Genomic DNA, 21331 nt, shown 5'->3' with positions numbered 1-21331 from the left:
CCTCAAAAAGGCCCGTATATCTCCCATAAATTTAGCAATAAGTATATTTTTCATCAATTTTTTCCCTCTTTTTCTGTTGCATTTTTGTTCATCTCTACCCTTGTTCTTTCAATTTAAGCTATCACATCTTCTATCATCTGTTTCTCCCACTACACTCCTCTTTTCTCTGTGTTCTCCATTTCAGTTTTCCATACAATGACTTTCTTTGTCCTATTACTCTTGGGGGATTTTCTGCTTTGCCATGTGAGACCACAACTGCCTTTTTGTGGCTGATTTGATTAAAAGAAATCTTGAAGTAAATAAGAAATATGGGGAGAGAGAGAACATGTTTTTGGTTGGCTGGTTTTTTTTTTCTTCTTTAGAAGTAAGAGCTTGCAATTTCTTGCAGTAAAAAAAAAAAAAAAAAAAAAAAAAAAAAAAAAAAAAAAAAAAGAATATATAAATAAATGGGGCACCTGCCCTGAATGTGTTAATAAATTATTTTATGGGAACAGAAGGAAGGGTCTTCCTGAAGAAAGATCCAGTCCAAAAGAGCTATCATAACTCAAATGTGAGTGCTGCTTGCAACCTTGGTGTTACATTCATTTATAAAGATTCAGACATTCAAAAATTAGGTTCAAATTAAAATGCTAAAATACAGAAGTCCTGGATGCCAAGAATCCCCTCCTGTGCTGGCAGCAGCCCTCAGCACTGCACAGTCAGGAGGTCAGGTCGTTCCAAGTACCATGGGATTATCCCAAAATCTGCTCTGGGCTGCCAGATGTCCTCCTGTGCTCAATTCCAAAATGCATCTGGCACCCCAGGCTTTGTGAAACTGGCATGAGAACATTGAGCTGTCAGAATAACAGAACCAGACACTGAGTACTGATACTTTAATTTAATCACTCCTGACACTCAATTATTGACTAAAAATTGGGTAGGGGGTTTCTGTTATGTTTCACAAAGTAGCATTTAAAGTCAGAATTTTAAACCTAATAGTGAGGACACTTCAGAGTATGAGGGATCTTGCTCTTCAGATTGGATCAAATACACAGTAAAACTCTGTAGGAGAACCATCATACTTTGTCCTTGCTAAACACGGTGTGCTCATATGCTTTGAATTGTTCTTATATGTTCTTTCAGACAAATATTGTCTGCCTGTGCATTTGGAGGAGGTTGTAGTTGCTTAAAAGAGAGTGGAGACAATATAATCTGTGTGAACACCATCTATGAGCCCAGCTCCGTTGTCATGGACAAACCAGCAGGGAACATCAACGCCGTGTTTAGGATCTCCTCTGTAATCCTTCTGCCAGCCCCTGGAAGGGAAAACACAGCCATGACAGTACTGAGGTGGGAACTGCTCCTGAACAAACAATATTGCCTAAGTCTTTGCTAAGGACTTCATTATTTTGTACCTTGTTACAATCAGTTCATTGTTTTTAACAATCATTGTGGCATCTGGTTTCTTGGGATCAGACCCAGGATGAACCTCAAGTATGGTGAAATCAATGGGTCGGAAAAACTGGCCTGAAAAGAGAAGTGAAAATTACCATTTCAGGCATAAAAACAGAAGCAAACCAAACAGAAATCCCAGAATTTCTACATTCCTGTACTGGTTTCCATGACCCTTCAGGGTTTTGACTGGATGAGCAAACATTAAGTTTCAGGTAAGGCTGAACATATGCCTGTGGTATTATTGTAACCCAGAATTGCATCCACATCATCTGGATGTAAGTTCCAGCTTCTGACTGCACAGAACAATTACAGCCTTTTCTAGATATCTTTCAAGATATCTTCACTTGATGTGCTCTCTATTCAGTTGAATTTATTACATGTTTTCCAAGTCTTCGGTTTTTTAAAAATCAAATAATCCATATGTTGATCTCTGAAATTTGTGGGAGTGATTATTCTCAGCACAAGTACAATATTCTGTCTATAAACTATGTAGCCTCATAAGGAAAGACCATCAGGGAAACACTAAACAAAGTCATACCTAATAATCCATGGGTCTGGTCAGACAGTTTATCACTTTTCAATGTATACAGTCCCAGGAAATCTTGGTGGAGAGGATGTTTCTTCCATACTTGGTGCAAAACAACAACAAATGAGGCACCACTGCCCATTGAGAGCACCAGATTTTTTTTCCTGTTAATTATCAAAGTTAAACTGAGGAAAAAAGAAAAACATGACTTAGAACATTGTGTTTACCAGAGTTAACAGCAACAGAAAGAAATGTGAGAAGAAGAAACAAATGCAGCTTTATAAACCGCTCAGCGTTTTTTAAGAGAGAGGGTGTGCTACCTGTTTTGGTCCATGGAGTCTCTCTGTTCACAGTCACAGAATCATATTAAAGGACACTGGAAAACGTTACCTGGCCTTTAAACTTTTCAGTAAGATGTTTTCAGCAAAACCTGTCCTTTAACAGTGTAATTAGTCACAGATAGGTTGGTGATATGTACATACAGCACCTCATGCTCAGTGATACAAATTCCATTGATAAAACCATCACTTCTTTGCCTGGATGCTACATGACACTTTTTCCTTTAGTTTTTCAGAGAAGTCAACTCCCAAACTGCCTATTTTAGTGCTGGGATAGAGAGGATTTGTTTCTGATTATGTCAGTGATATCATCCGTGTGTTTATCACAATAAAAAATCATGTCTATGAATGACAGCTCTGCTGCACTACCAGGCCTTGAGAAGGCAGAAATTTTATTCTACACAGTGAAATGTAAAGGAGGAGGAAGAGAAAATGTTGCCTGTTCCTTCTATAAACCTTTTGCATAGGTATAAATGATTCTGTAACAGATCCCATGAGAAATATACCTGCTGACAAGAAAAAATATACCAATTCTGTAACTGCCACAAGTTCCATTTTTAAAATGGAGATCAGTTTTTGGAACACTGTTACGCCACTGAAAGATCACACACTATGTCTGAAGTTACTACTTAAGTATTTGCAAGACAATCCTACACATAGCACAGTATCAAATCTAGTTTTACCTGAGTCATAGCAATAGAAAATCAGGGAAAAGTCTTCATTCAGTTATTTCAAGCAGAGACATTTGTGACTAATTCAGCAGTTATACAATAAAGTAGAGAGCAGAATCCAGTAGGGCTTGAATCAATTGCTTGTGAAGATTCAGACATGAATCTTAGAAGTATATTATTGGTCAACATTTAAAAATATTTTAAGAAGAGTAGAAAGTACTACAAGAGCCTGATACCCTTTCTGTAAGTCTTACCCTGCTTGTTGCAAGGTGACTGAGTCCAGCCAGGTGAAACCTGTTTTTTCATCCCCATTCTGGATTGTGATCCTCTCAGGAGTTACTGTCAGCTTTACATCCAGCTGCTTATTTGCAATACCAAGCCTTCCAAAATACGAGTTTTGGACCTTTGCATCACTATTTGCTCTCTTATCACCAATAAGTTCTCCATTGACTGTGATGCCTAATACAGAAATGAAATAAGTATTGTTTTATAGACAGGACCTGACCAACTGATGTCAAGGAGTGTCTTGAAAATTTAACAACTTAACACATCAACCCATTAAATATGAGTTGAAAAATAGATCAGAATTACTTGTGCATGATTGTACCAAAGCAAAATAAAGTTCTGGGGGTTATTCTGTGAATTTCCACAAAGCCAACAATCATTTTGTTGAGAAAAGTTCAGTTTTTCCCAAAGCACAGAGGGTTTGTGATGGGTACAAAGTCTGAGTGACATCAGTCTCTCTTTACCAGATATTCCAAAAACTGGTGCCTAAGGATTATTTTATTGCTTCCACTACAACTCACTGAGACAAATTACTACTCTCAACCCTCACAGTGGTTTTTAAAGTAAGTTTAAAAGTTCATTTTGCTACAAGAAGTGAAAACAGTCATGGTAATGGTATGCTATCATAGCTACAGGACCTCCTGCTAACTTTGCTGGGAATAAAAGCTTATGCATTATAAAGAGAGAAATAGCCTTTAAACACATTTTGTTAGAAGTACCCTGTATTAAAAAAAAAAAAAGTTTAAAACTCACCTGTAACTGGGTCATTTATTAAATTTAAGATCATGCCAGGGTTTTCATTGATATTGAAACAAATGGCATCTTTTTTTTGTGGTACTGATATAATGAAGTGTGGATCTCCATCAACTGTAAAGGCAAATCACTGGTGTCTGTATAGTGATACACAGGGTCAAAGCTCCACATGAACATTTAATAATGCTAAATATTTAAATTTAATAACTAAATATAAATTATTTAATAGAAAACAGGCAGTTATCAACATGAAACCTACTGATGGGAAGGAGGACTGAGAAAATGACCACATATAATTTCAATCACTTGATCTTTATAAGACATTGAGAGATGTTTAAAAAGTAAATTAAAATACTTGCCCCTTAAAAATTAAAAATGGCTGCTTTTATGGAAGGGAATTATTGAAAATATTAATAAGAATGTGTAATTTAGCCTTAAATACTCTCTTCTGTTCTAGACAGACACTACTCCAGCTACTCACCACTAGTATACCATGTGGGTGGTGATGCATATGTGTGATACAGTGGTGAAGCTGCAGAAGGAAAGAAAGTTGTTAGAAAAACTCACACCAAAATGGAAAATTGCATGGCCCATGTAAGATGTCAGGGAGTTAATATGGTAGGTAAATCAGTAATTGCATCCTAGTTTTTCAAGCATGTAATCTATAGAATGACAGTTTGTGTGCTGGTTTTGAAATAAAAAAAGCTTCAGGATAGAGACAGATTTCACTTGTAGTCTAAATTGCTCTGAGGGTTTCCTTATAGCCCAAGCAACCTTTCTGTAGAACACAAAGGTTTCAGACTTGAGGATTAAGTTATCAGCAAGGAAATGCAACATCATCCATTGAAAATTTCTGACTTTTTGACATTTGGGGTTTTTCGTTGTTTGGGTGGGGTTTTTTTTGGTTTTTTGTTTGTTTGTTTTTGTGGTTTTTTGGGGGGAGGGGGGTTGGTTTTGTTTGGTTTGATTTTTTTTTTTCCCAGAATGAATTACAGTCTTTTCAGTGAAGACTTGAAAAAAGCCAGACAGAGACAGAGACTGGCACTAATCTCCAGAGGGAAAAAAAAAATCTAATTCTCCCATTTCCAGGATTGCTCAGCCAGAAATTTGGTGGATCTGTTGCTGTCTCTTGAATAAAACAGATGCTTTTTGCACAAGTGACTGAACATGTTAATTTAGCCAGAGATGCTGACATCACAGTCCCTTGTTTTACATAATTCCAAAGGAAATGCAGAGTGAAGTCCATCCTCTGTTCTTGGGAAATAGCTTTCAGGAAAAAAATGGTGGTTTGATGAACAGGCATTTACACTTTATAAACTATTTAGCTGAAACTCTGTCACCTCGTATTGTTCAACCTTTAAGTGTGCTTTCAGCAGTGAGCAGAATTTGGTAGTATTTGTTTAAATGCAGTTGTGCTGCCAGAAAAGGCATCTCTGCCTCAGGTAATTTTAGTTGATAGATCCTGCTCCTTTTTAGAAAAGTAAAGTAAATGACTTACCTGTCAAAGGACCTGTGAACATCCCTGCTTGAATGAAACAAAATGGTATTTTAGGAGCTACAAAGACCAAAACTCAATCTCACCTACTTCATTCCTTCTTCTTTCCAAAATCTTGTAATTATGTACAAATTTCTAAACATTCCAAAGTAAAAAATTAGTCAAAGCAGTTTATTTAACATTTACAAAGCAACAATCTTGAAGGGGCTGAAAGCACATCCTGCTTTCCACCACAAATGTTCCTTCTCCAAGAGCATGGGGTTTGCTTTGTCTGGGACTGGCACAACCTGCTGTCCTCTGATCCCTCTGTGCCGCCTTGTTCTAAACTGCACTTCCAGGAAGGAAGAATTGCCCACCTGGTTCCACATTTTTTTGCTCTTCTGCTTTTTATATCTGAAATTCTGTCAGAGTGTCTCTGTGCTCTGGAAGTGGCAATCATGGCATGAATTAAGGCATCTTTGTCTGAGATTGCTACACAGGGAAGTCCCCAGTGCCAGCCCTGCAGAGCAGCTAACTTGTACTGAGCCTGAGTTCTATGGGATTGATTCTGCAATCATCAGAGACAGGAACTAAACTGAAACCACTACATACAAACTCATCCATATGAAAAGTTGTTTATCTATTTATAACATGATCTTGATTGATTCCCCATGAATTTTATGAAAATACTGCATTCTAGATCAAATAAGTAATGTAGGAAATCCATCTCTATTAAAAATATTAAGTAATTTTAATAAGAAATGTACATACCTTCAGCTGTTACCACAGGTAAGAAGCAAAAGGAAGAAAAAGAGAAATTTACAGTTTCAGTTATGCAATTAAACAGCAAGGATTCTGATTCTAATAAAACATTGTAAAAAAACTGTTTGAAAACTCAGCTAGCTATCTTCAGTATTTTGTAATGCCATTTCTTTCCAGTGATAAAACTCAGTATTTGTAGATCAAATGGAAATGTACTGGAAGTAAAAATGGGTTATGTGGTGTAGCAGAACTGCTACTTGTTATGTATGGGACAAGAGCTCTATTTGGATTTGTTTTATTGTTGTGCCATACCTATACTGCAAAATGTTCCTTACTGGTTTTAGTATTTTGTGGTTTTCCAGGCATTTGGATGATTCTGTTAATACTGACTGGATGATTCAGTACATTGATTTGTGAATTGAGACTCCAGGGTGAGTAAAATTGTTTTCTTTTCTTACACAGGGGCAGTGCTTTGAGTATTTTCTCCTATTACTGTTCTATACTCTCTATATACAGAGAGAATTTCTTTGGAAAGAGGTTCAGAAAAGAGGCTCTGTACTACAAATACCTGAAAGGGAAAGCAAAGAACTGAAGATGACTTAGTGGATGCCACTTGTGTCAGATGTTTGGGGGTTCCCATCTTATGGAGGAAAGTTTCCAGTTGCAAACTTTAAAGTCATTATGTCATGTAGTAACTCGAAGGTTAAATTAATCATGAAGGGGTTTTATGTCAGTATTCCATTACAAGAGTCATGAAAAATAGTGCAAAAATTTATCAGCAGAATTCCTGGAGAAAAATTCAGAGTTGAAGGGCACTTAGCAAGTCACTGGTTTCAGGATTTACTGCAGCTGAAAAAAACCACATGAATCTCCAGTATCTCTGTTATGCTAAAATGCCTGAAGTTCCTATGCCAAAATCAGGAGATTAGAAAGTTTTTCATCCAGAAGGCAGCAGAGAGCCCACACAGAGCCTCCAAGGAACTTTTAGGGGCCTTAAACAAAAGTTGGGGAAAAAATAAAGGATGCTGACAGAAGAGACTGGAAAGCCTCTGTCAGACCTGTGGGATGAGGGTGGCTCCAACAATACATGGAGATGAAGTTGGGATGGCTTGGGGCCACTGAGCAGAGAGCACTGCCTTGCTTGGCCAAAGAGCAAAGAGGAACAGAATATTTGTTCCACAGGGGTTAAACTGAGAGGCTGAAGTGTAGAAAAGAGTTTCACTGAGTTCATAATTAGCTAAAATATTGGAGGAGTTGAAAACAAACTGTGTGCTTTCAATATAATCGTTTCTCTTTCTGCAATATATATATGACTATTGTGTTTTACATATGTAATCTCAATCTTTTTACAACCTGATACATCCTGCCTGAGAAAGAGCTCTTGAAAATTTTCCCTTTTCATGCGGAAAGAGGTTACTACATCTATCCCTAGGCTGAAGTATATAGAAAAATAAAGGAGAAAGTGAATCATCTGAATATAGCTGGATTATTAGATTAAAAATGCTTCTTGGTTTTCAGGGTCTTTTTCTGAAATAGTTTTTCTATTTAGTTTAAAATACATTTATTTTAAATTTATACTGCTTTGCCCATATGATTTAGTAATGAAGGATGGTTTGATGGAAATGAGCTTTACAATGAGAAGTAATTTTGCATAAACGACACACGTGCCAGGCTTGGAAAGTAGATTTTTCAGATACATATTTAAAACTGTGCCCACATGAAAGCCTTTCTTTAGGGGAACATCAAAGAACTCTTGGCTTCTCAAATACATTACAATTGTGAAGATGTCTATACCTTCAGTGGGTTTATCAGCAATCCCCTCTTCATTGCCATTTTCTTCTGGTTTTGTTACCACCATGGATGTCAGTGGTGTTACAAACTTGTACAATAGTGAGAGGGCCAGGGCTTGAGCTGTAAGGTTTTCCTTTTCTTCTCCTGTAGCTGTAAGACTGAATACAGGAAGAGACTCCCAACATCAGATTGCTCAATCAAAGTAAAGTCATTTCTCTGCAGGTAATTTATCAATAAGATATATCTGTCACAGTCTAAGAGCACTTCTGATTCTACTGGCTGTCCAAGAGAAAGGCAAAACTGTGATTTATACTTGCAATAATTTAAAAATGTTTCATTTGCAACCTGAAACAGGAATATTGAGGCTAGGGAGCTTGGTGGATCTCCCTCACTGATTTTTATGCTTTCCCATTCGCACCTCAGCTTCACATCCTAGAAACTGCAGGGTCAGAGGGTGTGAGGGGTTTAGAGCTAAGGTATTATTCCAGCTATAATTATTCCAGATATAATTACCGTTTTTCCAAGAGTTGTTCAATGGTAAGATAAGCCCAGAGCCTTTCAATGTACTCTCCAAAAATGTATTGTTGTTCTTGGAAAGCCTGAGCTGTTTGCTCAGCATCTTGCTGTGTAGTGTATGACAAGGCATCATTAGCCTGTTGGGAGTAAGAATATTCTCTGTATCACAAGTGGCAAGGCACTGGCAGAACTTCCCAAAAATTAAGGCCTTCACACCTGAAAATCTTATGGAATTGAAAACCAGTCTGGTTCTACACCAGAAAATTGCCAGTGTTGTATGAGGAATTTTGTCCCATTGCTCCTGGGAATTTAAGAGGTATACACTACAGAACATAACCCAGTTTTTCACATTCACATGGCATTTTTGTTCATCACAATGGAGGCAAAAGAAGCATTCAGAGATTTTGTGTAGCTTACAGAAGTCAAAGAAATCCATACTTACACCTTCACCTCTTACATCTACAGACAAATGGTTTTGGTTGCTGTCTACAAAGCGCCCAGCCACCACAATCTCAGACCCATCATAGAAATGCTTAAAGCTGTTAGTAGTTAGGTCTGATATTTCATTTTCTGGGTAGTTTAACTCCACATCTATGAGCATGGGATTTGACACTTCATCATAAAACCCCTGTAGGATTGAAAAAAAAAAAAAGAAAACATTTAACTATCATTGTTTCTTTAATTTATGAGTAGATCTGTAACCAGAAGCATCCTGCTATTTCAGCAATGAAAACTAAAAGTGTATTTTATAAGAAATTTTTAGATATTTAGTTAAATCTCAGAGAGCAAGGCCTAGAAATCTACAAATAATGGAAATAAGAAAGGACATACAAACTCTTCAGTCTTGCTAAGAGAGAAGAGAAATACTTGAGAATGTGCTGTGAATGATGAGTTCCATCAATATAAATCAAGAGGAATACCAAGCCTCCCATTATTTGATAGAGATAATTTTCTATACCCCTTCTCTGCAAAGATTGACACGAGAACATAATCAAACGAGACTGGTATTTGATTTTAGCAGAGCTTGCAATGAAATCTAATATCTAATTCTTTGGTGAATTCTTTGAATGGCTGCTATTGGAATATGAGAAGTAAAAAAAGACTCTGTATGGCCTATACCAGTTTCCATGTCTTATGCAACTCCAAAATGCTCCTGGTGTGTGGTAAAGATATACCTGCTTGCAGTAAGTTTCTAAAGGAAGAATATCTAGAGCTTTATGATCTTCCTGTCCCTTGACATGACATTAACCACATGATCTGTGAGGTACAGGAGATTGAATGACTGCAGCAATTCCACCAGAGTGTCCTTCAGAACTGTGGCTTGTGTCACCCTATACCAAGTTTTAAACCCCCTGCCATAGCCCACAGTATCTCTCTTTTACTGTCCCTGCACTTCCTGCTTATATAAGAGAAGGGGAAAATTAAATGCAACTGAAGGTCCCTTCCAACTCAAACTATTCTATGATCTTAATACTCTGATCACAGTAGACTCCAGAGTATCTCAGTATCAGATTACACACTGGGATTTTGATTATATGAAAACAATAACAGGAACAGCTTTTTGACCTAATGTATCTCTGATCTCATGTAGATGGTAATTACTGCACCTGAAGCTGCAAAGCTGAGTCAGAGTCAGGATAAATTCGCCGGGCCAATCCTTTATTCTCCAGTGCCATCCTCTCCAGGAAGCCATAGTCAACACCACTGCCAAAGCCAAGATTGTATAAGGTGTATCTACCATCAATGGCCTCCTTCACTGCTTTCTCAATATCATGAGTATTTGATACACCTGCATCAGACCACGAAATAGTTGTTTTCAAAACAGATAAAATGATCACAAAATCAAATGTGACTTGACATGTTCAGGTTTCTTAGGAGACATTACCAAAAGCTGATTTAGTACTATGATGCTGGTATAGTAGCATTCAAATCATGAAAATAACCAAGAGTCAAAGATGTAGGCCAATATTAACTAGCATTGTTTTTTAGTTAATGAACTCTCTTTATTATTCCATCCAACAGAAACTTACCTACTTACCTACATTTGGTTGGCCATCTGTTAACATGATAATTATAGAAGCGCTTCTCTTGGGCACAAGGTTTTGTTCATGAGCAGCATTCAGAATATCAATTCCTCTCATCAAACCACCATGTAAATTTGTCACTGTGAGGCAGACATAGAAATTTGGGTTCAGCAAAGGCTGTCAAAATAAAGACCCCATTTTTCACCGGGGTCTGAAGAGATTTCATTACAGTAAGAATATGAAAGATTTGGATTTACAAGCAGGGAGATGTCTAGATAGAAAAGTACCTGGAGTTTGGAAACATAAAGAGAAATAGATGTTCTGAGTAAAACTGAACTTCGGGAGTGCCTCATCAGTAATCTGAAACCTAACAAACTGTAGCATTGCATTCACAGAATCAATCAATAAATTAACTTACTCAATGACCTATTGGCAAAACCAGTCAAGTACTTACTGCCTTGAGCAGAAATTTGCCTAACAAACTTCCTCGCTTCATCCAGATTCTCAGGAGTGGCCTTGATTAATGTTTCTTTCCAGGTAGATATGTCACTGTCAAATAATATGAAATTGAAGAAGTCATCTTCTTTAATGTCATCTAGTATTTTTAGTAGTGCTTCTTTTGTCTATAAGACAAAGAGATTTAAATATATGATTCAACATTTAACAGAATATGTGCTTACAGATTTTACATCATCAATCTCTCAGCACTGGGCTATTTTTTACTCCTGCACAGTATATATTGCAAAAACTCTTATTCTGTTCTTGTAGTTCCTGTGTCTATTTCAGAGTAACTCTAGAGAAGTCAGCTGCAATAACATCTGGTAAATCTTTGTAGCTGAGATGAAAATCAGCTTTCCTGTCACAGTTGGTTGCTTACAGTGAGAAAAGCTAGCATGCCAAATGGGCTACAGGTTAGTGGAGAAGCTCATAAACAAGCATGCCTGGATATTTTGATGCAGAACCAAAACCTGAAAATTCTGAACATTAGCTCAGTCATAACTCTGAAAAGAGCTGCTGCTTCCCAGATACAGAATGAATAGAGAAAATGCACATAATCTGTATGCATGGCTTATTTTGGAACTGTCGAACACACATGACAACACTCTCTGGAAATGTTGACATTTAGAGTTTTGAACTAATGACATTTATAAGTAAATATAGGCTAAATGTATAGATTTTGTAACACTGCAAACTACTACATCTGGCACTGGGCATTAGAAAGGCCCCACCACCGAGTCACTTTGTACAGCTTGAGCAGCATTTGTGCACTGTAAGGCACTGTGTCCCTCCCAGCACCATCTCCCTCCCAGCACTTTGTTCCAGCTCTTTCACTGGAACTCTACACTAATGTAATAACTCACTTGTTCAATTTCTCTTCCACTCATTGAGCCACTAGTATCCAATACAAAAATAATATTCTTGGACAACTTTGGAAGATTTGATGGTGCAAAGAAGTGCACAAAGTAGCCATTGACAATCTGAAAAAAAAAAAAGTTAAAAAACCCCACAGCACCACTAAGAAGTTTGGTACATTATAAAGGTAAAAGAGATAAAGGAGATATTACTTTCATTTAATTTCTAGCCTCTGAGTGGCCTAAAAAGTTTTAATGGCCCTGGCCAATCTCACTTCTGTCCATGGGCTCAGGAGTGTCATTTAATTGCAAGACTGGGCCTTTAGTCCCTGCCTGAGCTACAGTGTCAGAACATCTGTGTCCAGCTGTGTCACAGCTATACCTGTTCCCATCCATGGACTCCACTCCTGGATCCCACCCTGAAGACTGACTCCTGCTCACACTCAGCTGTCTGTCTCATAGGAAACAGCTGGCCCTCTCTGCTCACTGACTTTTACTGCGCAACTTAAACTGTTTAACAGTTCGGAATTTCAGGTTGTTACACTTACTTGCAAATTATCTGGAGTTGTTCTCTTCACATCATATCTTACAGTAAAATCCCCATCCAAGACAGACTGTGAGCAATTTGCACAGGTTCGCTGCTGATCGAGGGTTGGCTTGAAAGAGATGTGGCCCTGAAAAGAAAAGTCTTCCTTAGATCTGAACCTTAACAGCTGAAAATTTTCTACAGAACACATCTGCATTTTTTTAAGCTGGTATATTTATTTTCATAGACATAAGAATAACCTGTTTTATCAGGTTAGCTACTAGATTGTTTGTATCCATATGTATTTAGAAATTTATTGGTAACTGACACATGAAGGCTGCTATCCAGGGCTTTCTCCATATGCTCACTTCCCCATCTGCTTTGGGCCAGCTCTTCACTCTCAGCACCACCTTTGATAAAACTGCTGTATGTTTTAGGAATTCTACCACCCCCATACAAGAGAAAACTACTTGTTAGCAATCCAGTTTTTCTGTAAGAGATAATCTTACTGGTATCCAGGTTTCCTCTTGCTGCCATTGCTAGCAATGAAATTATTATTTCAGAATTATAACCACAATAAATAAATCATGGAATGTAGTAATCAATGTACCTTTTTTCCTGAAAAAGTTTTTTTAATGGTATTTAGCAGCTCATTGGTGATGAATGTTCCTTCTGCTTCCAGCTCAGTGATGCCCTGGGGCTCAAAGATATCTACTTCAATCTGAAATAGTAATTGAAAATTTACTGTCATTAATTAAACCATGATGCATCAACTCAGCTATTTACAGGAGGATAAGCAATTACAGATGTGAAAGAGGTATTTTCAGAAAAACAAAGAAATTTACTTTTTAAATTTAAAATAGCAGTCCAAATCTATACTTGTTCAGACATATTTTCAGCCAAAGAGGCTTTTTCAAACACAGAAGTTAAAAACAAAGCTAGAAATAAGTAAACTTTAATAGAAATATGTCTTGTTGTAAAGCTAGATAGTGGTATCCTGTGATGGGCACAAAAAGCTGCAGTATTACAGAATGTGACATATGCATCACTGTGATTTAAACATGGTGCTGTTTCACAGTGGTGTGAGAAAGCTGGAGTTTATGCTATAAAGGTATATACAGTTATTCATGTTGGAATTCTGGAAACTTAAATTTTAAGTATTAATCCTGGCTCTAACACAAAGAAAAGAAGATAAGAAGACCAACAATTCCAAGGCATTGTAATGGCTTTTTCAGGTTTCCATTCAAGATTTCTTTTGGAATGCTCAGCAGATGAACAAATTTGTCAGGTTTACAAGTAAAAACCTGGATTAAAACATGCTGGTGAGTGCCCCCCATGGTACTCATGAGAAATGTTATATGGCCTTTAGCTCACCTGTGAACCAACGGGAATGACCATGGTACTCCCCTTTCAACAGATTTACACAATTTCATCATCTCTTAAATTACAGTCAAATTTGATCAGTTTGCCATTTACCTCAAAATCTTTGACAAGCTGCTTTGGTTTTACTTTGATGAACATTTCATATTTTCCAAACTGTCGCTTCAGCAGTTCCTCGTATGTGAGCTCAAATGTGACTTTACTGGCTGCTTTAATGTTGACTGAGACAGTGAATTTTTCTGTTTTTCTTCCTGAAGCTCTGCATTTAAGTGGGTAGGAAAAAGATCTTTATCCTCTTTCACAATATTTATTGTTGGTGGCATATGATTTTTGAAAGGAAGTAAAACAAAGATGAGAATTTTGATCTATTGCTAAAAAAACATCAATCAATTCTCAGAATCATACTCAACCCATAGAATTTATCCAAGTTTCCCTGTGAAATTAGTCCCTGGAATAGGTCACACAGAGTCAGTGGAAGTTGCAGGAATAGCCTGTCCATAGTTGCAGACAGTGCCTGTGCAGTCAGAGGTTGTATTTCCTTTTTACAATTTGTGTTACAATAACTATAACTTAATGATTGTTCTTTGGTCCTATAACGTCAGCAAAGTTCCAGAACACAGCATTCCCAATCTCACAGCCTGCTATGGAGTGATGCTGTGGAAGCCACACAAGATGTGATCCTTACTTGACAAGACCAGCAGTCTGTCCTCTTGAAACAGCCTTCGCATATTGCTTTTTTGCAGCTTCTTTTTCCTTTATAGTTCCAGGATAGGTGACACCATCAATTGTCCTGCAGATGAAAAAGTCCTAGTTCAATTGGAGGTTATCACAGGAATTCTCCCTTTATTGATCTGTTTGCTAAGAACCACTTTCAGAGACCTGCTAGTGCCAAGATTTGGGCGCTTTCACTGAAGACAGGCTCCTCAAAAAATTCAGCTGGAATGAAGAGCTCTGTGCTCAGTATCATAAAAGAATCTAAACCAATTTTTACTTTGAATTAGATCAAAACTGGGCTACAGCAACACAATTTACACCTGCCATATTCCTACACTTCAGCAGCTTCACCATCTCATATCTCATCTCATCTCATCTCATGGCAAACCAACTCTGGATGTGACTCATCTGTCCAGATGTCATTGTCTACAGAGGAGCATTTCATCCTTGAACTCCTTAGAGGACTAAGCAGCCATTTCTCATCACCTCATTCTATCACAGAAGTTCTAAAATGCATTATGAGTGGTTGCGCCCTAAAACTACTGCTCTTCTTCACTGGAGATAAAGCAGGCACAGTGTGATCAGCAGAGATGGATGTGCTTAACTGAATCAAACCCCATCATAGTGAACTGCACATGATTGCAAGTGAAGGCACATGTAAAGGAATAATTCTACTTTCTGTCTTTCATTCAAATATGATTTTTAAATGAAGAGATACATTAGGCTATAATGCCATCAGGGAAATTAAGTAATGGAACTTTCCTGGTTTGATAATACCAGAGTAAGTAACAGGTATTTCTGAAAATGTGGATGAATCTGCAGGAAAGGTCCCCCATTCCCTAAGGTTCCCTTCTATTCATGATGATGAATAGATATAATTGAAAATTAGTCATCTTTTCTACAGATGTACCAATGTTTGCCTTTCTCCACATATCTTGCACGTTAAGTGAATAATACCAGAAAATTACCCAGGAGGTATTTAGAAATCTATTCAAATGGCAAAGTAAAAAAATGAACATTTGGGTTCAGTTTTTTTCCAGTTGAATTAGCATAGATTTTTAGTCTTCTTTAACAATATTGTAAAGAGTACACACATGCTGAAGTTGGTAATGAAGGCTGTCTTAGGGAGTTCAACATCAAAGAAGACTTCCTTGGACGCATTGCCACGATTGACAGCTCGACTGGTGATGACATTGTGCGCAAACCGAGAAGTTACTTTACTATCAATTTTCACGCTATAGATTTCTATCCCATTGACAACCTGTAGATTGAGAAATGAAAAAACACAAAAAGAGCACTAACTGTTACACTCATGTATGTGTTAATCAGTTATGATCATATTTTTAAAGAGAAACCACAGCAGGACATTGATCACTCCAAAGCAAAAAGAAAGAAAGACCTAATATAAGAATTGGTACACAGTTGTGTTTCCTTGGATTTCTATTTCACTGGCATGATGGTGCTATTCTACAAGTTATAACTACAGACTTTAACAAAATACTACCACCACAGCAAAAATACTGCCATTATAAGAATAGGTTTTTTTCTACAGAGAGAGTGAGTTTTTATGGTTATTCAAAGAGCACAACTGTTTACTGCTGCCTCAATTGCTGTATTAGTGACTGTAGGTAACTACAGTCACTAATACAACGACTGAGGAGTGGTTGACTCCTAGAGCAGGGATGTAAGTAATCCTCTTGTTTAAAAATAGACCAAATGCCTCCAAATTCCCTTATATGTTATACTCAGCTTCCTCCCAGCTGGAGCTCAGTCTTTTTTAAACAAGGAAATGGGCAAGGCAATACTTATTTTCTTTGAATGCACAGGTATAAGGTTTCTGGACACTAAATGAAAGCATGGGTAACAACAGATTTTCCCATTGGGAACAACAAGGTCTGCTTCTTGCAGCAAAACCAGCACTGGAAAGAACCTTGGAGATTTTATGGTGGGCCTGATCTCTGATGATTGATTAAAAAGGTCCCCAAACAATCAAAACATTTAACCCATGCTGAAGGGGAATTCAGGTGCCAAGTGGAATCAACCCTAGAGACAAAGTCTCTTGCCTTCCTTAGCAATAACTGCAATATAAAAGGAAAACTAAAACCAAGACAGAATAAAAGTCTGTAAGAGATACAGGTGGCTTCAAAAAACGTAGGTATTTATTCAAATAAAATGAGATTAAAAATAATTCGTTCATTCTCTTTCCTTGTCCAGGAGCTCCCATCAGAGCTTGGAAAGAAACTGTCTAGTTAGTCCTACTGCCTAAAACAGGCAGCTCTGGGCTGTTTCCCTTGTCACACACTCAGAAATATCCATTTTCTCAGACTGGATTCACAGAAACATTTTGTGAACCCAGTAAGAACATTCTTGTCACTATAAAATCTTGGTAGCCCAGACAAAACCAAGCCTTACTCACCAAGTCATTATCAGCATTTCGCTTCTGTAAAGAGAAAAAACAGGAAAAAATCAGGACTTAGGTAGGAAAGCTGCATTTAGAAATAAATCTCTTAGCATCTGTGTCATTGTCACAAGTCAAAAGAAGACCACGAGAAGGAAGGCTTGAGAAAGGTCTTAGTTAATAAACTGAAGTAAATATGAGGGAAGAGCAAGTAAGGGATGTGAGGCAGGTCATAGTTATTTTGCTTATGGCATTCCCAGCTCTGTTGAATCTTGGTTTTCACTTTGTGGTTTTGAAAGGTAAGTTAAACTTTGAATGTGGCTCACTTTATGTTTTGCTCCTGTGCCACAAAAAGTGTCTTCTTCCAGCTGAAAATAAATGTGGACCCTTGAAATATGAGGAAGAATGAGAGGAAAAGAGGCTCAAATGCTCAGTGCCATTTATAATTAAATGTCATTGAGACTAAAGAATAATACAGTAAAATCTGCTTAATAAATAGGTCCTCCTCAAGTATAGATTAGCTCTATGGTGATCTCAAGTAAAACCAAAATATCTTGTTCTCAGAGTGAAATATTTTTCTTGAGAATTCCTAGATCTGGGTCCTGCAGTACATATTTTCTTTTCAAGCTTATTCTCCTTTGGAAGAAATAAAAGGGTTGTATCAAAGCATAAAAAACCCAGTTTACACCTTTTTTTCCCCTGTCACACAAGTCCAAACTATCAGGCAGATGCATCCTTACATTTTTTCAGACTCCTAAATTTTTCCCATTTCAGCCCACCAGCCTCTCATCCTAACATGACCAGGTAGGAAGGTAATTCAGCAGGATTAGAGAAGAGAGGCTGTCATTACAAAAGGCTGCATGGAGGGGGGGAAAACAAGCAGTTAAAACGTGGGGGATGTTCCCATATTTGGTCCCAGAGTAGGTGCAAATATCAGAAGTTGTCCAATATCACGTACTCTGCTCTGAAAGAGAGGACAGGCATTAAACAAACTTCCGGAGTGCTGTTAAAATAACAGCTTGTGTAACTCAATTCCCATCAGCTCAGCTGCAAACACCTTATCTCTTCTGGCTCCAAGAGCCTTGGGGGTCAAATTTTGTGGAATTGTGTTTACCTACTACACCAAATGCAGGGGGAAGGACACAACAAATCAGATACACATCTCAAGTACACTTAAGACTTTCATACCTTTCATAGTTGGAAACTGAGACACAGAGGGTTATTTTTTGTTTATTTTGGGGTTCTTTTCAAGACACTATATTAAACCTATGGTAATGCAAGGTTTGAGGGTGAAGGCTTCTCTTCTGCTGTTATGAGTCTGGCAAAAAAGCAGTCAGTGTGCTTTTCTTTAAGTTCATCTTTCAAACTGTTACTGCCACCCAGATGATTTCTGTGCGTTCATCTCTCCTTTACACAAGCATTTTTGGATTCATTTAATACCTGTATAGAGTGTGCACCGACTCAAATCTGACCTTTCAATATTGGAATTATCTTTTCTCTATCCATACTGTCTTACAGCTTGTCATTTCCCCTTACAAAATACAAACTGAGGCATGAACCCTGGGAAATGAAAAGATGGAACCCTGTGAAATGTCAGTTTGCTTGGCTGGTGCAAACTTTTCCTTACAGTGGAACTACCAGGCAGTTTATACAAAATACAAAAACCCCCAAACAAACAAACAACAAAACCAAAAAACCAACGAGACAAAAACCCAACCAACCAACAAAAAACTATAAAAATGTATATAACTACAAATTCGGCAATTCAACTGAAAGATACTGTATCTGCATTTAAATTTTACAGAATTGCTGTCGTGCACATTCTTTATCACAATTATGGCTTCAACAGTAGGTTTGAAGGAGTTCTGTTTTGGTTCTGTAAATATTTTGAGGGGTACTCTGCAATTTCCATTGAAACTACAGAAAAATGTCTCTGTGAAAGGCACTACTCACTTTGCACTTGGGCTGATCTTCAAGGGAGATACACAATCCAGCTGGACATCACCCAGCTACCTGCTCTAGCTGACCCTGCTTTGCACAAAGAGATTACGTGACTCTGATTTTGTTCTGGATTTTTTCATTTTTAATGATTCACTTGGGTGTAACTTGAGCCATCACTGACATCAAGGTCATTTTGAACTACGTGGGCAAAAAGCAATAGTGTGCCAATCAAAATGATTATGCAATTCTAGACTAAAATGAGAATTAACATCCTCTACCCTGGGTAATTGTTACTTGATAAAATGCTTCTGTATTATTTTCACATATTTGCCAGGTGCAACAATTATAAGAATTTATTATTTTTCAGTTGTGTGACAGCAACAAACTCTTCTTTTGTTTAATACTGTTTTGCTGTGGCAGTAGAAAAGAATAGAGGTGCAAAAAACCTACAGAAATTGGAGAGGAAAAGAAATTTGAGCTCCCAAGAAAACAGAGAGAGAAAAGAGGACTCCATTACAGTACTTGCTGAAAGAAGCCCTGATTGTACAGCTTGGAAAACTAAGCCACAGCACTACTAAAAGACTCAGCAAAGACTGTACAATTATCTTGCAGTGACTGCTGGGAATCCACAACACTGAGCAAGGTATTTGCATATACCCCTGAAGGCTACATAGGAAAACAAGGCATGGAAATTATCTCTGAATCTACAACAACACTGAAGATTTCATAACCCCAAGTGATGCTGATTGGGTGCCACGGAGAAGAGCCCATAATGCAGCTCATTGAAGCACGGTGTGCCAGCACACCCAGGAAACCCTGATGTGGATTTTTGTTCCACTTTCAGCAGAATTTCTGCCAACTGTATCTGCCTGGCTTTGGTTCTAAAAGCAGCTTTGACATATCAAAGGTCATCAGGCAGCCAGAATTGCAGCCACGCTCCAGCACTGGATACTGCTTGCTCAAAGGGGCCAGGACACAGATGGGCACTGAGACCTTCACCCTACAGAGCAATCTCCTCCATTTCAATCAAATCGCATTTGCATGAAGTACAGAACAAAACTGTGAAAATCAACTGACTTTTCCACAGTGCTCTGCATTTATGGATGGAGCGTTACACAGAGCTTTGGCAGATTTCCATTTAGAAAGGCTTTAGCATTGCACGACATACAGAGAACCACAGGCACTATGGTAATCAGCAGGAAAAAGCTATAATATATCTAGGCTACATGATGGTTAAATAATAAGAATCTCTGGCATTTCCAGTTTGCAGCATTAAATCTCATGTTGATTTTTGAAAGTTAGACATGTTATTATCCTGATTTTTAAAGAAAAAGTCTTGGCAAAGATCATAACCTGATCAACAGCAATCAACCGTAAATTGCTTTGTCCTGTTCTACCCAATAACTCAGAATGTCCCTAAAGAGATTTGCCCTCTGTAACTTTTCAGAGTCCATAGCCACTGAGAGAGAGGAAAATAATTTATGGAGGCGAGGAGTAGTGGCCAGCAATTTAACCAAAGAAAATTAGGCAAAACATCAGGCAGCACTGCCTTACACAGAGATCCAGTCAAAACCAGAATGGCTTCTTTGAGAGATCTGTCTCATGTTGTGATAACATGCAAATCTTTGGGAAAAATCCTACCATGTAATTTGGATAGTGGGCATTTATCTTGATGCCACGTTACATCTCTGTTTTCTGCTTCTCAGAGCCAACTTTTCACTTGTATTCCTTGACAAAGTCAGTTCCCTGGCAGCACTGATTGCTTTACACATTTAAATATTTTACTAAAATATGTCACCATTACGTGGTGACAATGATAACAGAGGAAAGGGATGTTTTAAAAAGACAGAGAGAACTTCAGAGCTGGTTTAAAACTGAGACCTACCAGCCTGAGTTCCAGCTTTTATCCTGTGTCCAGCAGTACCAGAGAACACAGAGCTCCTGCTGCCAGCATTGTATGAACTCTCTGATAAATGCTGATAAACTGCAAGAAATTAATCTTTGAGGAATGGGAGCCACACTCACGGTTGATTACTTACCTTGATGTTTCTGACATGTGTTAGCAAAAAGTCTGAGGATGCAAGGGCAGGAATCAATACTAAAATAAAAAGCAATAGACTGTTCCCCATTTTGGAAAATAAGTGAGGTCCCAATTGGAATGATATGAATAAGTATCTAATGCTGTGTTTACCAAGTGTTAATAAATAACCCAATGACAGAAGTGAGATTAAGCATTAGGCATTTGGGAAAAATCAGACACTAAATTTTGAATTAGTATAATCTACAGAATACCGTTAGAAAATCTGTTAAAGAATTCACAGAATATTTCAGCAATGTCTCTTCTGTATAATAGCTCCAAACAGAAAATCACAGCCATTTCTGTACTGGCAACTGAGATTAATCTCCACCCCAGATCCACTTTTTTTCCTAAATGAAAACTGTCATT

At 37.7% G+C, this 21331-nt stretch overlaps 1 protein-coding gene across 1 annotated transcript; it reads right to left on the bottom strand.

Annotated features, from left to right (window-relative positions):
* Positions 1-857: 857 nt before the first annotated feature.
* On the bottom strand, positions 858-21039 carry LOC310913778 (inter-alpha-trypsin inhibitor heavy chain H3-like). The gene is made up of 20 exons (XM_083869468.1): positions 20925-21039; positions 16963-16986; positions 15641-15807; positions 14518-14622; positions 13929-14091; positions 13063-13173; positions 12475-12600; positions 11936-12052; positions 11029-11197; positions 10589-10714; positions 10158-10339; positions 8993-9178; positions 8548-8687; positions 8038-8192; positions 4489-4539; positions 4008-4121; positions 3224-3428; positions 1973-2145; positions 1395-1506; positions 858-1295 (listed from the first exon to the last, which is right to left on the bottom strand). The coding sequence occupies exons 1-20, from the start codon at positions 21012-21014 to the stop codon at positions 1166-1168; spliced, it is 2646 nt and encodes an 881-aa protein (XP_083725594.1). The 5' UTR covers positions 21015-21039; the 3' UTR covers positions 858-1165.
* Between the last annotated feature and the right edge of the window lie 292 nt (positions 21040-21331).

The sequence above is a fragment of the Zosterops lateralis genome (genome assembly GCF_965231275.1).
Source record: "Zosterops lateralis genome assembly, chromosome: 11".
Lineage (NCBI taxonomy): Eukaryota > Metazoa > Chordata > Aves > Passeriformes > Zosteropidae > Zosterops > Zosterops lateralis.
Note: the sequence above shows the minus strand (reverse complement) of the source record. Positions and strands in the feature narration are given on the sequence as shown.

What these genes read in the sequence shown, in the direction of transcription:
- LOC310913778 (XM_083869468.1), bottom strand. Translation starts at nt 21,014, where the DNA reads ATGGGGAACAGTCTATTGCTTTTTATTTTAGTATTGATTCCTGCCCTT. An exon ending in TTCATTACCAACTTCAGCAT is followed by an intron (nt 14,623 to 15,640) that starts GTGTGTACTCTT and finishes TTTCATCTGCAG; the next exon opens with GACAATTGATGGTGTCACCT. An exon ending in TAGATGTAAGAGGTGAAGGT is followed by an intron (nt 8,688 to 8,992) that starts GTAAGTATGGAT and finishes TACTCCCAACAG; the next exon opens with GCTAATGATGCCTTGTCATA.